The sequence below is a fragment of the Harmonia axyridis genome, chromosome 2, assembly GCF_914767665.1.
Source record: "Harmonia axyridis chromosome 2, icHarAxyr1.1, whole genome shotgun sequence".
NCBI classification, from domain to species: domain Eukaryota; kingdom Metazoa; phylum Arthropoda; class Insecta; order Coleoptera; family Coccinellidae; genus Harmonia; species Harmonia axyridis.
Genome location: NC_059502.1, coordinates 49294101 through 49307659, shown reverse-complemented (window position 1 = coordinate 49307659; position 13559 = coordinate 49294101). Strand labels below are relative to the sequence as shown.

Sequence of the window (13559 nt, the reverse complement as noted above, 5' to 3'; positions counted from 1 at the left end):
TATTAATGGCTTCAATAAGGGAACCGTTTCATATTTTTCCATTCTGTTTCCATATTTATGTCAGGTATGAAAAGAATTATTTCAACAATTTCGGGTGCAATTTTTTTTTCTGTATCAAAAAAGAGTGAAAAAAATTTTTGCTCGAAAATATTTTCTCACAGAAATTCTTAGAAAATTGAGCTGATCCAGAAAATAAAATTTGGCAAACGGGAGAAAGGAATCTCGAACGTTGCAGGTTTGTCGAAATTTTGATTTTTTTCAAGCGTCCTTCACCTTTGCTAAATTGAGCACTCAAAAATAATCTGATATGAATCGCAACTCAAAGGTTATACATAACTGACCACACTCAATAGAATTTGACAGAAATGACATTGGACACCATGTATCTCGCTTAATCTTCGAAAACGAGGTATATGTCAGGAGGCAAAAATGAATCTCCTGGTATTAACTACATTAATTGTTTGTCCAGTTTATAATGAAACACCCTGTATATAGCGCGATTATTATTCCTTGAACAGCAAGCGTTATCAGGGGCTTTCCATGCAGCCTCGGTTGCTATGTCGAAGTCATATCTTTTGATTGTTGAATGAAAGGTTAGGCGGTACTTTTTTGTTGAAAGTTGTTATTATGGAGGCTTTATCGCTGGTGTGGTACTGTGCCTGAAGTGTTGATAGAATACAATGACAAAACCTCCTCAAAGCACAATCGGTTCTGCTAAGTCATACAAGCTTTAAGCTTCTGAAAGAACATTGAAACGAACATTTCTGCTCATATAGCCCATGTTGTTCAGATATTATTTAATCTAAAAATATCGCTCAACATTCGAACAGGTTGAGATACTACAAGTTCTACTTGCATATACAATTTCATTGACAATTTTATTTTTGTTATCAAAAAAATATATCAATGTAAATATGATTTGTTCATAGATCATAGGTATCAAAGAATACATATTTGCTTTCTGCTCATTTAATGAGTTTCATCATGAGACTTTCATAATAATTGTTGGTCATATAGCAATCGTTTATATACTTACACTCATTCATTATTAAGGATGATGAACTCAGGAAAGACGGAACAGATTTCATGTAATACCTCTGATCTAAAATCATTCATTCAAACTTAATTAGGTATATCGGAATAATATTGATCTAAAATCTGAATAACTGATTTATTCAATACTGTAAAAATAAAAGAATATCATTTACTTTTTATTCATCATGTATCGCACCATAACAACATCTGTACGAGATTCTAGTTCGAATAGGTACAAATTAATTCCACCTTGACCTATTTTATACTGAATACCTATATAGGAGCTCATGCGCCAGGACTGACCAAACAGAAAATAAATGAAATACTTGATTCCTGCTCATACATAAAATCACTACATTTCTAATCGACATTTTTCAATGATAATTCAATTAATTTTGATCAAAAAGAAGTATTAATACCTATATCTAGTCTTCATGGCTCCTGCAATAATATCTATATTTATCACTTACAAACACGTGATTGAAGTAAACAACGTTAAATTTCGTCATTTTCATACGAATACTTCTTCGAAATTCTTGAAAATAGTATATCTTCAGATGAATTGTCATATATTCGTGTATAAAGATGATAAACAAGGTGATGAAAAATAATTTTCAATTCTTATGTTTCAAAAGTCAAATTCTTATTCTCCCATTGGTAAAATCTAGATCGACCAGTTCTAGAAGAAATCCTTGGGCATTAGATTATAGCCATTAACAATTTATCATTGAGTATATGATGTTCTCATAAAATAATCGAATAAATCATACTGGTTGGAGAGTAGTTATAAACACATGCAAATAATGAGAAATGGACAAACCTGTGGGGCTCGGATTAAGGATCATATGAACGCTGTGAACATTCTTCGGCAAGAACTGATATTTCTTAATCCAGTTGAGTCGAATCCCCTTGGACTTGTGAAGACCCTGGACCGCATTATTAATAGCCCTTGTATATTCCCTAACCCCAAAGTTTGTATGAGGAAGAATGAGACCGATATTAAGCGCTTCTTGATGGCCTTCCTGCTGATTTATCCGACTATAAAAACCTCGAGCTTTCGTAAGACAACAAACCACGGTCAGTATGAGAATGTACTTTATACTTATCATGACGGCGTTGATAAGATGACATACGACAGGTCATACTCTCAACGTGAAACGGACACGGCGGTTTTTTTGACACATAACCACTAAATCACTAGACTACGTAATTGTTCAGAACATTTAAATGCAGGCACACGAGTTGCAGGAGAAAACGCTAGAGCCAGCAAGGGGAGGCAGCCACCGCCCCAGCTGACAGTGATGAAGAAAAGGACGGATGTATTGTTGCAACGTGTTCGAGACGAGGATGCAACGTGGTGAGGGCACGGGGGTACGCAAGCGTGGTTACTATGACAACCACAGCATCTTTAGGTATGATGACCATCAGTGGCGGCACCGCTAGACTAGGCAATTTATTCGATTTTGAACACTTTCCTCTATGCGGAAGTCCTTTCGTTTGTTGTTTCCCGCCCTCCTTATCAGTTACTGCTCTACTCCGGAGATTATTCTAGATCGAAAATTTCCCTTAATGAAGTTATCCGGGGGCTGTCGTTTTTGCATTTTGATGCTTATCAGATTATTCAAAGTGGATTATTTTCAATTGTAAATGGATCATTTCATCCCTTGTGCTCCTTGGGCTATATTTTATACTAATTTATTGATTTCTTATAATTTGAGCTAACTTTAAGATACAGCATAGATCCTTTCCAGGAAGGAAGTCAATATACTATGTTGCTGAATTTATATGATTTGTTAACGAATAGAAATATAAGGAGTGTCCGTGAAGTAAGAACCCACTTTTTCGGAAATGAATATTTTTTTTTTCATTCGTTAGTAACTATTTTTAACACCAGAATTTTTGTTTGTAGCTACCTCGAAGATACTGGTAGACAAATATCGCATTCCGCTGGGGTGCTATTTTCACAATGTTTCTCGTCTTTTTTGATTTTTCTCGAGAAAAAATTCAGTTTGAAAGTCCATCATTCGTAACTGTTTGTACAACATTTTTTGTTTCTGTCTTCTTCTAAAATGCGAAGTTAACAACCACTTTTTCAAAAATTTCATATTTTTTTTGCTTCTAATAGTATTTCGTTACTTACTATTTGTAACTTGTAACACAAAAAATATCGTGTGTAATCTCAACAATAATAGAGAAATATCAATCCCAAACTGTGAAGATAGCACCCACTATTTCGAAAATGAAGAATTTTTTTTTTTTTTCGTTAGTAACTATTTGTAACAACAAAGTTTTCGTTTCTACCTCAAGGTAAAAAACATCGCATTCCACTGGGGTGCTAAATTCACGATTTTTTTCAATTTTTTAAAATTTCTCACCAAAAATTCCAGTTAAATGTTACAAATAGTTACTAACGAGTAGTTACTCGTTGAACTCGTGAAGTTAGCGCCCTCCTTTTCGGAATTGAAGTATATTTTTTTGCATTCGTTAGAAAACGAATGCAGGAACAAAACAGACAGAAAAAAATCTCGATTTTAATTTCACTCTGCATTTTTTACGGTTTTTGATATCTCTTAGTGTCCTTAATAGTTTTAACACTTCTAACCTGCCATTTGGTTCCTGAACCAAAATGGCGAAGGCGTCGGGTTCTTTTCAAGTTGCTACACAAAAGAGAGGTATATTTATCATGAACGTTTTGCGTGTTTAATTTCCACTGAGCTCTTAACACCTACTTCAGTCTCTTCATGGCACTTCATAAGAGTGTTTCAGGCTGTTCCTTTTCGTTTCCTGACGTAATTATCGCATTTCTCACTCTTGCAACGATTACTAAAAATGAATTTCGGTTGCATTGAAGAATGATATTATATTATATTTAATGGATCAAAATCAGTAGCAGAATAAATATTTTATTTCAGTTAGCGGTTTGAAATGATGTTTCAGAAATGAAAAAACAAGGTTCAACATAAAATTTGTGATTAAATTTGGTGATCATTTGAACCGTTCGTTTCATTCTTAATTTCATGCTTGTTGCGAAAAATGTCGCTTGATGGAAATTCATTCAACCAAACTTAAATAACAGTTATTCTATTCTTTCGTTTTTTATCATTTAAATAACAATTTTTCGTTACACTTACCTTCCTCAGATGTCACATTTTGAAAAACTGAATTTTCAAAAATAGAACTATACCTTATATGGGTAAATATGGGGGAAGGTATGTGTTATTAGCAAAGGATACTGCAAATTTCAACAATAAATGGTCCATAGAAATATTTTTAAAAGTTGTGAGTTGTTAACTTTCAAATATTGAACTGTTTCAGCCGTTACTATTTGGTAGTTGGTCATGATTAAAACAAGTTTTTATTATCACTAAGTTTTTATTATTACTAAGTTTTACTACCAATTAAATTAAAATTTGATTGGGAGTATTAATAAAAACTTGTCAAATTTCACTTGATCGTTTCATAATATTCCATTTCATGCTATTCCATAATCATATGCCATGAATTAATATATGTACTTTGTCAATGAAATGGCCGCTTATTGACCATCAATTAAGTTTCTCAACCTAGGATACAAATATCATTGAGGAAAATTTTTTATCAGTGCATTATTTTTCGTGGCTCAAAATTTACATATTTAATGGTTTTAAAATTAATTGAAATAATATAACAGATAATTTTCTCAATCATATCTGTTTCAAAGAATTATGCTCAGCTATAATATTCCTCTTAATGTTATTTGTATCCTTGGTTGAAAAACTATATTGCTTATCAATCAATCGATTGTTCATTCTTTAACCTGAGTGGTATGTATCTTTGATGTGTATTGTCCAATGTGAAAGTGAATATCGCAAAATATTTATTCTTTTTAAATACTTTCAATTTGAATTGAATGCCTGAAATATTTTGACACAATTCAACATTATCGGCTCACATTCAAATTCAACTTGAAGATTCCCCTTTATTTGCAGTCATTTTGGAATTATGTGTCATATCATATCAAGTGTAATGAAAACTCGTCATTCATGTGCTTTATATATTCAATTCTGCATTTTCATACATAATTCACCTGCAGCTACCTGCGTGCTGATTCATATATCTAACTCCTTAATGCTTCAATTGATTTCCATAAAATTTTCAAGATTTAATCTATGAAAATGACCAATATTCATTTCTTCTCAATAATAAGTAGCATAAGAGCTGACAGAAAAATTTATATTTTCGATGCTACATTTACTAAAACATAAATTTTCACATAAAATGTACGCTTATAAAGTAGGTACATACATTGAATACTTCATCAAGAAAGCCTGTTGGCTATGCAACCACACTTCGTATTTCTATTTCATGCAACATTAACAGGAATTGCGAGCCAGGGTATATGAAAATACGGACCCTAGCACCTCCGCCATTTTGAGTCAGCTATCTCAATAAAGCTTGCAAATTCATCGCCTTCGCATTTTTTTCCCGATATTTGGTGGGTTATGTCTGTATCCCATGATTTTTCTCATAGAAATTCAAATTCATTAGACAGTGTTTCAACGCGTATCAGCAGGCGCGGATCCAGGCCTGACTTTTGGGAGGGAACTTTTAGACATTATTCTTTTTTTTTTTAAACGACTTTATTCTTCAATTAGATACAACAAGGCGACATTTAGCTTGAAGCTACTCTTACATGTAACCTCATCATACCATAACATGTACAACACATCCATGACCTAGCCGGGATTCGAACCCGGTACCTTCGGCATCACAGCCGTCTCCCAAACCACTGCGCCACCGAAGGTAGCCTTAGTATGTTAAATTCTAGGGGAAGTCAAAAAAATTTTAGGGGGAGCGAGGGTCAACTGAAGGGACAACGTTCAACTCAGTGGCATTTAAGTTCTTGAGCAGCAAATTGAGGATTCACAATAGCGAATCCTCTATGCAAATTATAATAACAATTTGCATTATTCTTCAAATGAATTATTTCAACAAATAATTCTTGCGATATATTTGGGAAGTATTTTTCGATTGACTTTTGCTGTAAACTCGATATTTTCATAACTGGAAATTGCCACACGAAGGAAAAGAGTATTTATCTCCCCAATAAACGAAAATTTTGCTGTGATGATTACCAAATCTAAGATCACGAAGAATGTGGTAATTCTAAAATCATCTTCTTCGATATTTTGGTTCTCTGAGGAACATATAATATTCTCCTACGTTTTGCGACCAGGTGAAAATGTTACCATATTTTGCATTCAAGCAGAATTTCATTTGTTCCGAAAAAGTTGTCATTCTCTCAAAAGGATTCCTGAATTTTTGACTTCGATATCAAAGGTTTCTCATTTGAAGGATGATTTGTTATTATCGATAGCTTCCAGTATTCTATACCAGATAGATAGATATCAAGGCACATTCAAATTTGGTTATATACCCCAGAATTCCATTGTATTGCTTTTTTTTGATCTGATCCAAACCATTCTTTTGTCCAAGAAGGTTTTAACAAATAATTTAACAGCCTTGATTCTAGCAGACCATCTTGAGTCTAACTAGGTTTTGAAAAAATTTGGTACTTAAACCTTCGAGATATTCTTCGAAGACTTCCGCTAAAATTCTTATAATAATTTTGAAACACACTAAAAATTGTTATGGACTCTCACCATCCGCTCCCACCACATTCAAAATGTGTTGTACACACGGAAAAAAATGGCATTGGGATTCAATCGAAGAATCCGACTTCACCTTCACTCCACTTATGATTTTTCCATTATCGAAGACTTGTTCACGGCATTCCATGAATAGAATTTCATATTCTTCAAGCGTGTTACAAATTAATGCAGCTGAAGAATCAACGGTTCTGTCAGAGCAGTCAACGAAGGCTAAAAATTGTTCTTCAATGTAGAAAATATTTTCCTCGGAATTCAAGAAAACGTAAAGTATCACGAATGTGGTTTGCATTACGTGACTCGAATCTGTAGTGACATCCACCATGACTGAATTTTGCTTTTTCTCGTTCTTCTCGTTCTCCATTGTATAATTATGAACCAGCACATAATCAAATTAATTCATTTTGTATCTCAAAGGATAGGTTAACAGTGTAATTTTACTTGCGAAACCTTTACTCCTGAGTGTTCGTGGACTAGGTTGAGGATCACAACGACCCTATTCTCAAAATTTCAAGAAAGTTTTCATTATTTTTCTATCCAATCAATAGGCTATCTCGCAATTGCAACCCTCTTTCACCTAGAAATAAAGTTGTGTCTCCAATTCGTTTGAGAAATTCCTTGCATTTGCTCACCAAGAAGTCTGCAAAAATTACATGTCCAGAAATTCAAAAGACCGAATGAGATTTAATTCAGTCAGCAACAACAGGAAGGAATACCAACAAATTTAATTACCATCAAAAACCATCAAAGGTGCCGCATTATACATTATACTCATAAATATCCAGATGTTGCGTGATACCCTCATAGTGGTGTTTACGAGTTATTGACGCTAAAAAAAACACATGCACTCATCAGGCTTGGCGGCGTTCGCTTTACGTTGCCGAATTTTATTGCCACTTGGGGTTCAGGATTGTTTTCTTTTCAATTCTCTTATCAGTAATCAGAATGTTGATTCCTCAGAATGCAAAATATAAAAAAACAATTCCATTTCAATACTTTCAACTGATCCTTCTTTAAAAATATAAGAAGTTTCATTATTTCATACCCCATTCCATTATTTTATAATATTATTCATTTTTTTATATCAAATAATCTAGTATTGGGCGTGTGCGCATTCGAATTGAATAATGGTTCATCGGCATCATTCGACTGTTTTACTCGATAACTTTAACAACAAAAAAATCTTAAACAGCTTTGCATCGTGAATATCTGTACAATCTATTCGAATTTAAAATATTCGTTCATTCGCATCATCCAGTTGTTTAATTCAATCATATCAAAGAAAAAAAAATGAAATGTTCGAGCGTTATATGTAGTCAAAACTTAGCAGAAGGATCTGAAACCTGAAATCAATTCATATATTTTATCATTTACTCATTAGAATTCAGTTGAGCACGTTTATTGTTTATTGCATTTCACTTATCCTAAATCATCAATTGAATTAAAATTTGAATAACAAAGATTCATTTTTTTCTTCCTAAAATACTTTTCATGAAAATGTGTATAGTTTTGTACCCTTCCACGCTGAATCTTTGAAAACAAATTCACCAAACCAACATCCACCACAAACTCCCAACACCCCCCCCCCCCTTTCGCTTAGTACACAATCCCAAACCTGAAAGAGTTTCGATTTGTATTTTTGCAGGGGCGGTAGGACGCCAATTATCCAATAATAATTTTTAGCATTCTGCGAGTAAGCTTCTGTTAGGGCGACAAATGGGTCTCTGCCTAGGGCGGCAGTTTGGCTAGCGACGGCCCTGCACATTTAGAATGGTTTAAATTATATTCGATGTTTGATACTACATGAGAATTGTGGTAGTATTGTTGATAGATTGTTTTACGTAGTTAGTTTATAGTTGTGTGTTAGTAGTATAATAAAGGATTTTTTTTAATTGATGTACAGGGTGGGCAAATTTCGATGTTTTAGCACTACAACTTTTAAACCAGAGGAGATCTGATACCCCCTTCTCGGTCTCTTTTTCTGAGAAACTAACAAGAGTAGTATTCATTTTTTGGCCAACTTCTTTTGTTTTCAAGTTATAAGCGAAAATTGGGGAAATGGCGAAATCGAAAAACATTTATATCTCCGCGTATACTGATGATAGAGCTCTGAAAATAAAACATCATACAGGCACTCTTTTTCGTTGAATCCATTGGCGTACTAGACTTTTCAAAAGGGTTTTTAATTACGAAGGTATGAACTAAAATTATGTTTGTTCAAATGGAAATACTATATTTCTGTGCCATTTTTTGAAAGATCCTGATTTCAAAAAGATAGAACATCGTATGGTTTGTGTTAATGTAAATAATAGAAAATGGTCAAAAACCTTGTTTTTTACCTGAGAGTCTCATTATTTCTATGGTTTCAACTGTTGACGAGAACAGAAAAATTGAGCTTTCTATAACAAGAGAAATGTCCTTGTGTCAATCTGATTATTTCTATGATTTTTACTTATTTCTAGAAAATTCGAATCTAGATATACATATTTTCAAAAAATAGTTACGATAATATAAATGAACTCGGAGAAAACTTCCTAGGTTGCTTGAACACAGTTTCACATATACATCTATTGAATTCGGTGCGGAATATCGAGAAGATGTGTCGACTGTGAATTATGCAATTGTTGTTATTATTAGGTCAAATATTATTTCTTGTTTGTTCCCTTCGTAATTAAATTGTTCCATCATATATGCATTGTTCCATATGATATTTGAAATGGATTGGTACATGTGCGTATTCATTCAGGAGACCCATGAAAATAATCTTCTGATGCATCTATCCCATTACAACTCTTCCGATTGAAGCATTCGATCCTGTGGATCTTTTCGTTATTTCCAAATTCATTTTTAGATGAAAAAGTTATAAAATATACCAAGATTCAAATTTTCTATAAATCAGTGAAAATCATGGAAATGATCAGATTGACATAAGGACACTTCTCTTGTTATAGGAAACTCAATTTTTCTGTGTTCATCAACAGTTGAAACCATAGAAATATTGAGACTCTTAGATGAATAAAGATTTTTGACCATTTTCTAATTATATATATATATATATATAATAGATAAAAAAAAAAAATATATATATATATATATATATAATAGATAAAAAAAAAAAATACATATATATATATATATATTTTTTTTTTTTTTTTTTTTTAATTCACACTTATTAGTGGGTTTCGTAGAGTTATCCTGACGCCAAGGCATCAAGGATAACCCTCTTTTTATATATATATATATATATATATATATATATATATATATATATATATATATATATATATATATATATATATATATATATATATATATATATATATATATGAACTTGTTGAAATTCTTTCTGTATGTGATCCATCCAATTCTCTCCCACCGAACTGGTCATAATGAATCAAATAAGAATAGATGGAGCTGATATTATTTACATCCCTTACATCAAAAATTCAAGTAAGATTTGTGCCCTAGCAGACCATACCCGGGACAAAGATCATCCAATGAATTATGATTCCACCAAAATCCTAGAAATTGAAGTTAGTGGAAGAAAGAGATGTTTCTTAGAGATGTATCATATTAAACGCCAAACCTGTTCGATGAACTACAGAAGGGATGTAAATAATATCAGCTCCATCTATTCTTATTTGATTCATTATGACCAGTTCGGTGGGAGAGAATTGGATGGATCACATACAGAAAGAATTTCAACAAGTTCAGCAGTCGTAGGGATAACGTGAAAATGAATTCTGTGTTCTAGGCCATTTCTGTGAGAGGGGATTGGTTTCGGTTCATGGAATCTTTCAAAAAATCGCATTTGTTTCTGAGTTCGGTGAGAGTGAATTACTGCGACCAATGTGATTTAATGCTACTCTATGTTTCATCTGTCATGTGCGTGTATTCTGTGGCAAGTCTGGTTGACAACATTTTTGACAACCTCTCATTTTGTTGATTATTCTGTTTACCTTATTATTATAATTGATTTCTACTCCTTTACTAACGAAGTATCAGATCTTTTTTCGCTGAAGTTGTTGATGTTCTTGTTAGTTGCTTTCTTGAGAGCTATTGATTTGTGTTCAAATAAGATCTTTACAACTCTGTATTTCGGTATGTACTATTTTTACATGTTTTGTGATTGCCTTATTTTGACTGTTTTTATTGCTATTGTAGAGTCCTGAAGAAGGTCCCCATCGGGATCGAAACGTCGACTAAATGAAATAAAGAAGAGTGACATTATAACACTTATCAATTTTCCCACACCCCTTATCTAACTTATAACTATTGTTGTATATTGGGAATTAAAATTGTTGATATATATATATATATATATATATATATATATATGTAGGGGTGAATTTGGGTATCTAGGCAATTTGAATTGATCAACAATCTATCGTCTGTTCATCTATATTTCGAACCAAGGTGCGGTTCTTCTTCAGGATGCTAAAATTACAAAGTTACAAAATCAAGATTTGGAAAGCTGAAAAAACAACTCATGCTCACATCCGACAAGACAGTATTATCAATGCTAATAAGTATAGCAAATGGAGTTCGGATATATACTTATTAGCATTGATAATACTGTCTTGTCGGATGTGAGCATGAGTTGTTTTTTCAGCTTTCCAAATCTTGATTTTGTAACTTTGTAATTTTAGCATCCTGAAGAAGAACCGCACCTTGGTTCGAAATATAGATGAACAGACGATAGATTGTTGATCAATTCAAATTGCCTAGATACCCAAATTCACCCCTACTTACTTTATTCGGCAAATAATTCTCTTACTGTATATATATATATATATATATATATATATATATATATATATATATATATATATATATATATATATATATATATATATATTCTTTTGAGAAAGAGCAATACAAAATATTAATTTCAAACAATCAAGCATATGTGTCGATGAATCTCAGTATTAGCAGAGGAAATGTAACGGGGCATCATACATTTCAACGTATGATACAAGAGAACAGATAAAAACCTCAGCAAAAACTCTGTCTCCCCGTATAGGTGTAGTGACTGGTTTGTGTAAACGTTTACAGAATAAGCTGACATAATTTATATTGAAGGACTTCCTCTTCAACCAAAACAAAATTTTCTATATCCTCTCTTTTCGGTTGACGACTCTATAATTTCCAATTGGATCCTAAAACAAAAAAAAAAAAGCAGAAAGGAGTACTAAATATTAGTTTTCATTATATCGATTTGAAGTTAACTACCCATTCTAAAAAAGAATGGGTAGTTAACTTCAAATCGATATAATGAAAACTAATATTTAGTACTCCCAATTTTTATATATATATACAATCCATACGATGTTATATATTTTTGAAATCAGGAAAAATTGAGCTTTCAAAAAATGGCACAAAAATAAAGTGTTCCCATTTGAAAAAACATAACTTTAGTTCATATCTTCGTATTTAAAAACCCTTTTGGATAGTTGAGTACGCCACTGGATTCTACGTAAAAAAGTGCCTGTATGATGTTTTAATTTTAGAGCTCTATCATCAGTATCAGCGGAGATATCGATATCGCCATTTTTCCAATTTTCGCTTATAACTCGAAAACAAAAGAAGGTGACTAAAAATGAATACCTACTACCATTGCTAGTTTCTCAGAAAAAGAGACCGAGGAGGGGGTATCATATTTTGTCAATCTTCTCTGGTTTAAAAGTTGTAGTGCTAAAACATCGAAATTTGCCCACCCTGTACATTGTGTTTTACTGGATGTGATCAAAATTAAAATATTTTCTATCCAAACATTGGCGAACTATTGTCACTTCAGGTAGTTTGTACTTTATTTTTGTCTCAAGATATAAAAACAGAAATATGACAACTCCTTTCTCCTAGGGGAGAATATATAGAAAAATGACAGACGAAATCAACGGTATCTGCTCTTCTGGGACTTATCGTCGGTACGAACCCTGTCGGAAAATTCAATTAACGCTTTTCAGCATATTTCCCTTCCCAATCCGATGCACAATCATCTTACACAACTTCCGAACTCCAACGTTTCTAGCTACGTATCTCTCAAATTGAAATCGATTATATCCTTCGCCGTATTACGGATGTGAGATCGGCTCCTGGATGTAGTAACTAAACGGAACAGGCGAGAGCTGGCAGAATAGGCGATCATGTAAATCTAATTCGAATCCAATCGGGGTTCGGTCAGAGGACTTTGCGCTATTTAATTTATCTGATAGCTATCAGCGTTCGAATTCAGAAGATAAGGTAGTTGTGCATGTCATCAAGATCCCTTCTCTGTCTTTTGAAGCTTTGATTAATCTACACGAATCGGAGATCACATGCCTACAGATGCTATTAATATTTTGATCAACAAATCATCTTATAATGTCTACCTATAACTCAAACATGAACCCTATAAAATAAAATATAAGAAACAGTTTTCTAATCAGGGTGTCCCAGAATGAATGGATAATACTGAAACACTGTTTAGAAGAGCAAAACTTACAACAAAAATCTTTTTCTACAAATTTGCGCTTTCACCTCTTTTTCCACAAGCATTTCTGTCACAAAGAGTCACGCAAATATTAAAGAATAAATTAAATTCTGTCAAGCACCGAAGCACAAGGATGAGATAACTATGGTAACGCATGCAGAATTACGTCTGTCTTTCATACACATGAACGACAGACGTAATTCTGCATGTCGATTCGATTAATCATTCACATACACATGTGAATAATTAATCAAATCTCTTGAGTTTCAATTCATTTCAAGCGCTTGTAGAAACAATGTTGTTCCTAACTCTTGCGGAAATACTAATTTACGTAACAAGTCCGGAAAATAGGGTTTTTTTGGACGAATAGACAAAACCAGGACGAGCGCAAGCGAGTCCTGGAA

General features: G+C 33.0%; 1 protein-coding gene across 3 annotated transcripts in view; it reads right to left on the bottom strand.

Moving 5' to 3' along the window:
• LOC123672044 (glutamate receptor ionotropic, NMDA 2B) overlaps window positions 1-13559 on the bottom strand; it is a 353672-nt gene that overhangs the window by 254891 nt on the left and 85222 nt on the right. Inside the window, exon 1 of one of the 3 annotated variants that reach the window (XM_045606002.1) lies at window positions 1856-2601. The exons of the other annotated variants lie outside the window; for them this stretch is intronic. Coding sequence (XP_045461958.1) covers window positions 1856-2144 — 289 coding nt within the window. The 5' untranslated portion in view covers window positions 2145-2601. Of the gene's footprint in view, window positions 1-1855; window positions 2602-13559 lie in introns of those variants that run through there. 3 annotated transcript variants of the gene reach the window in all.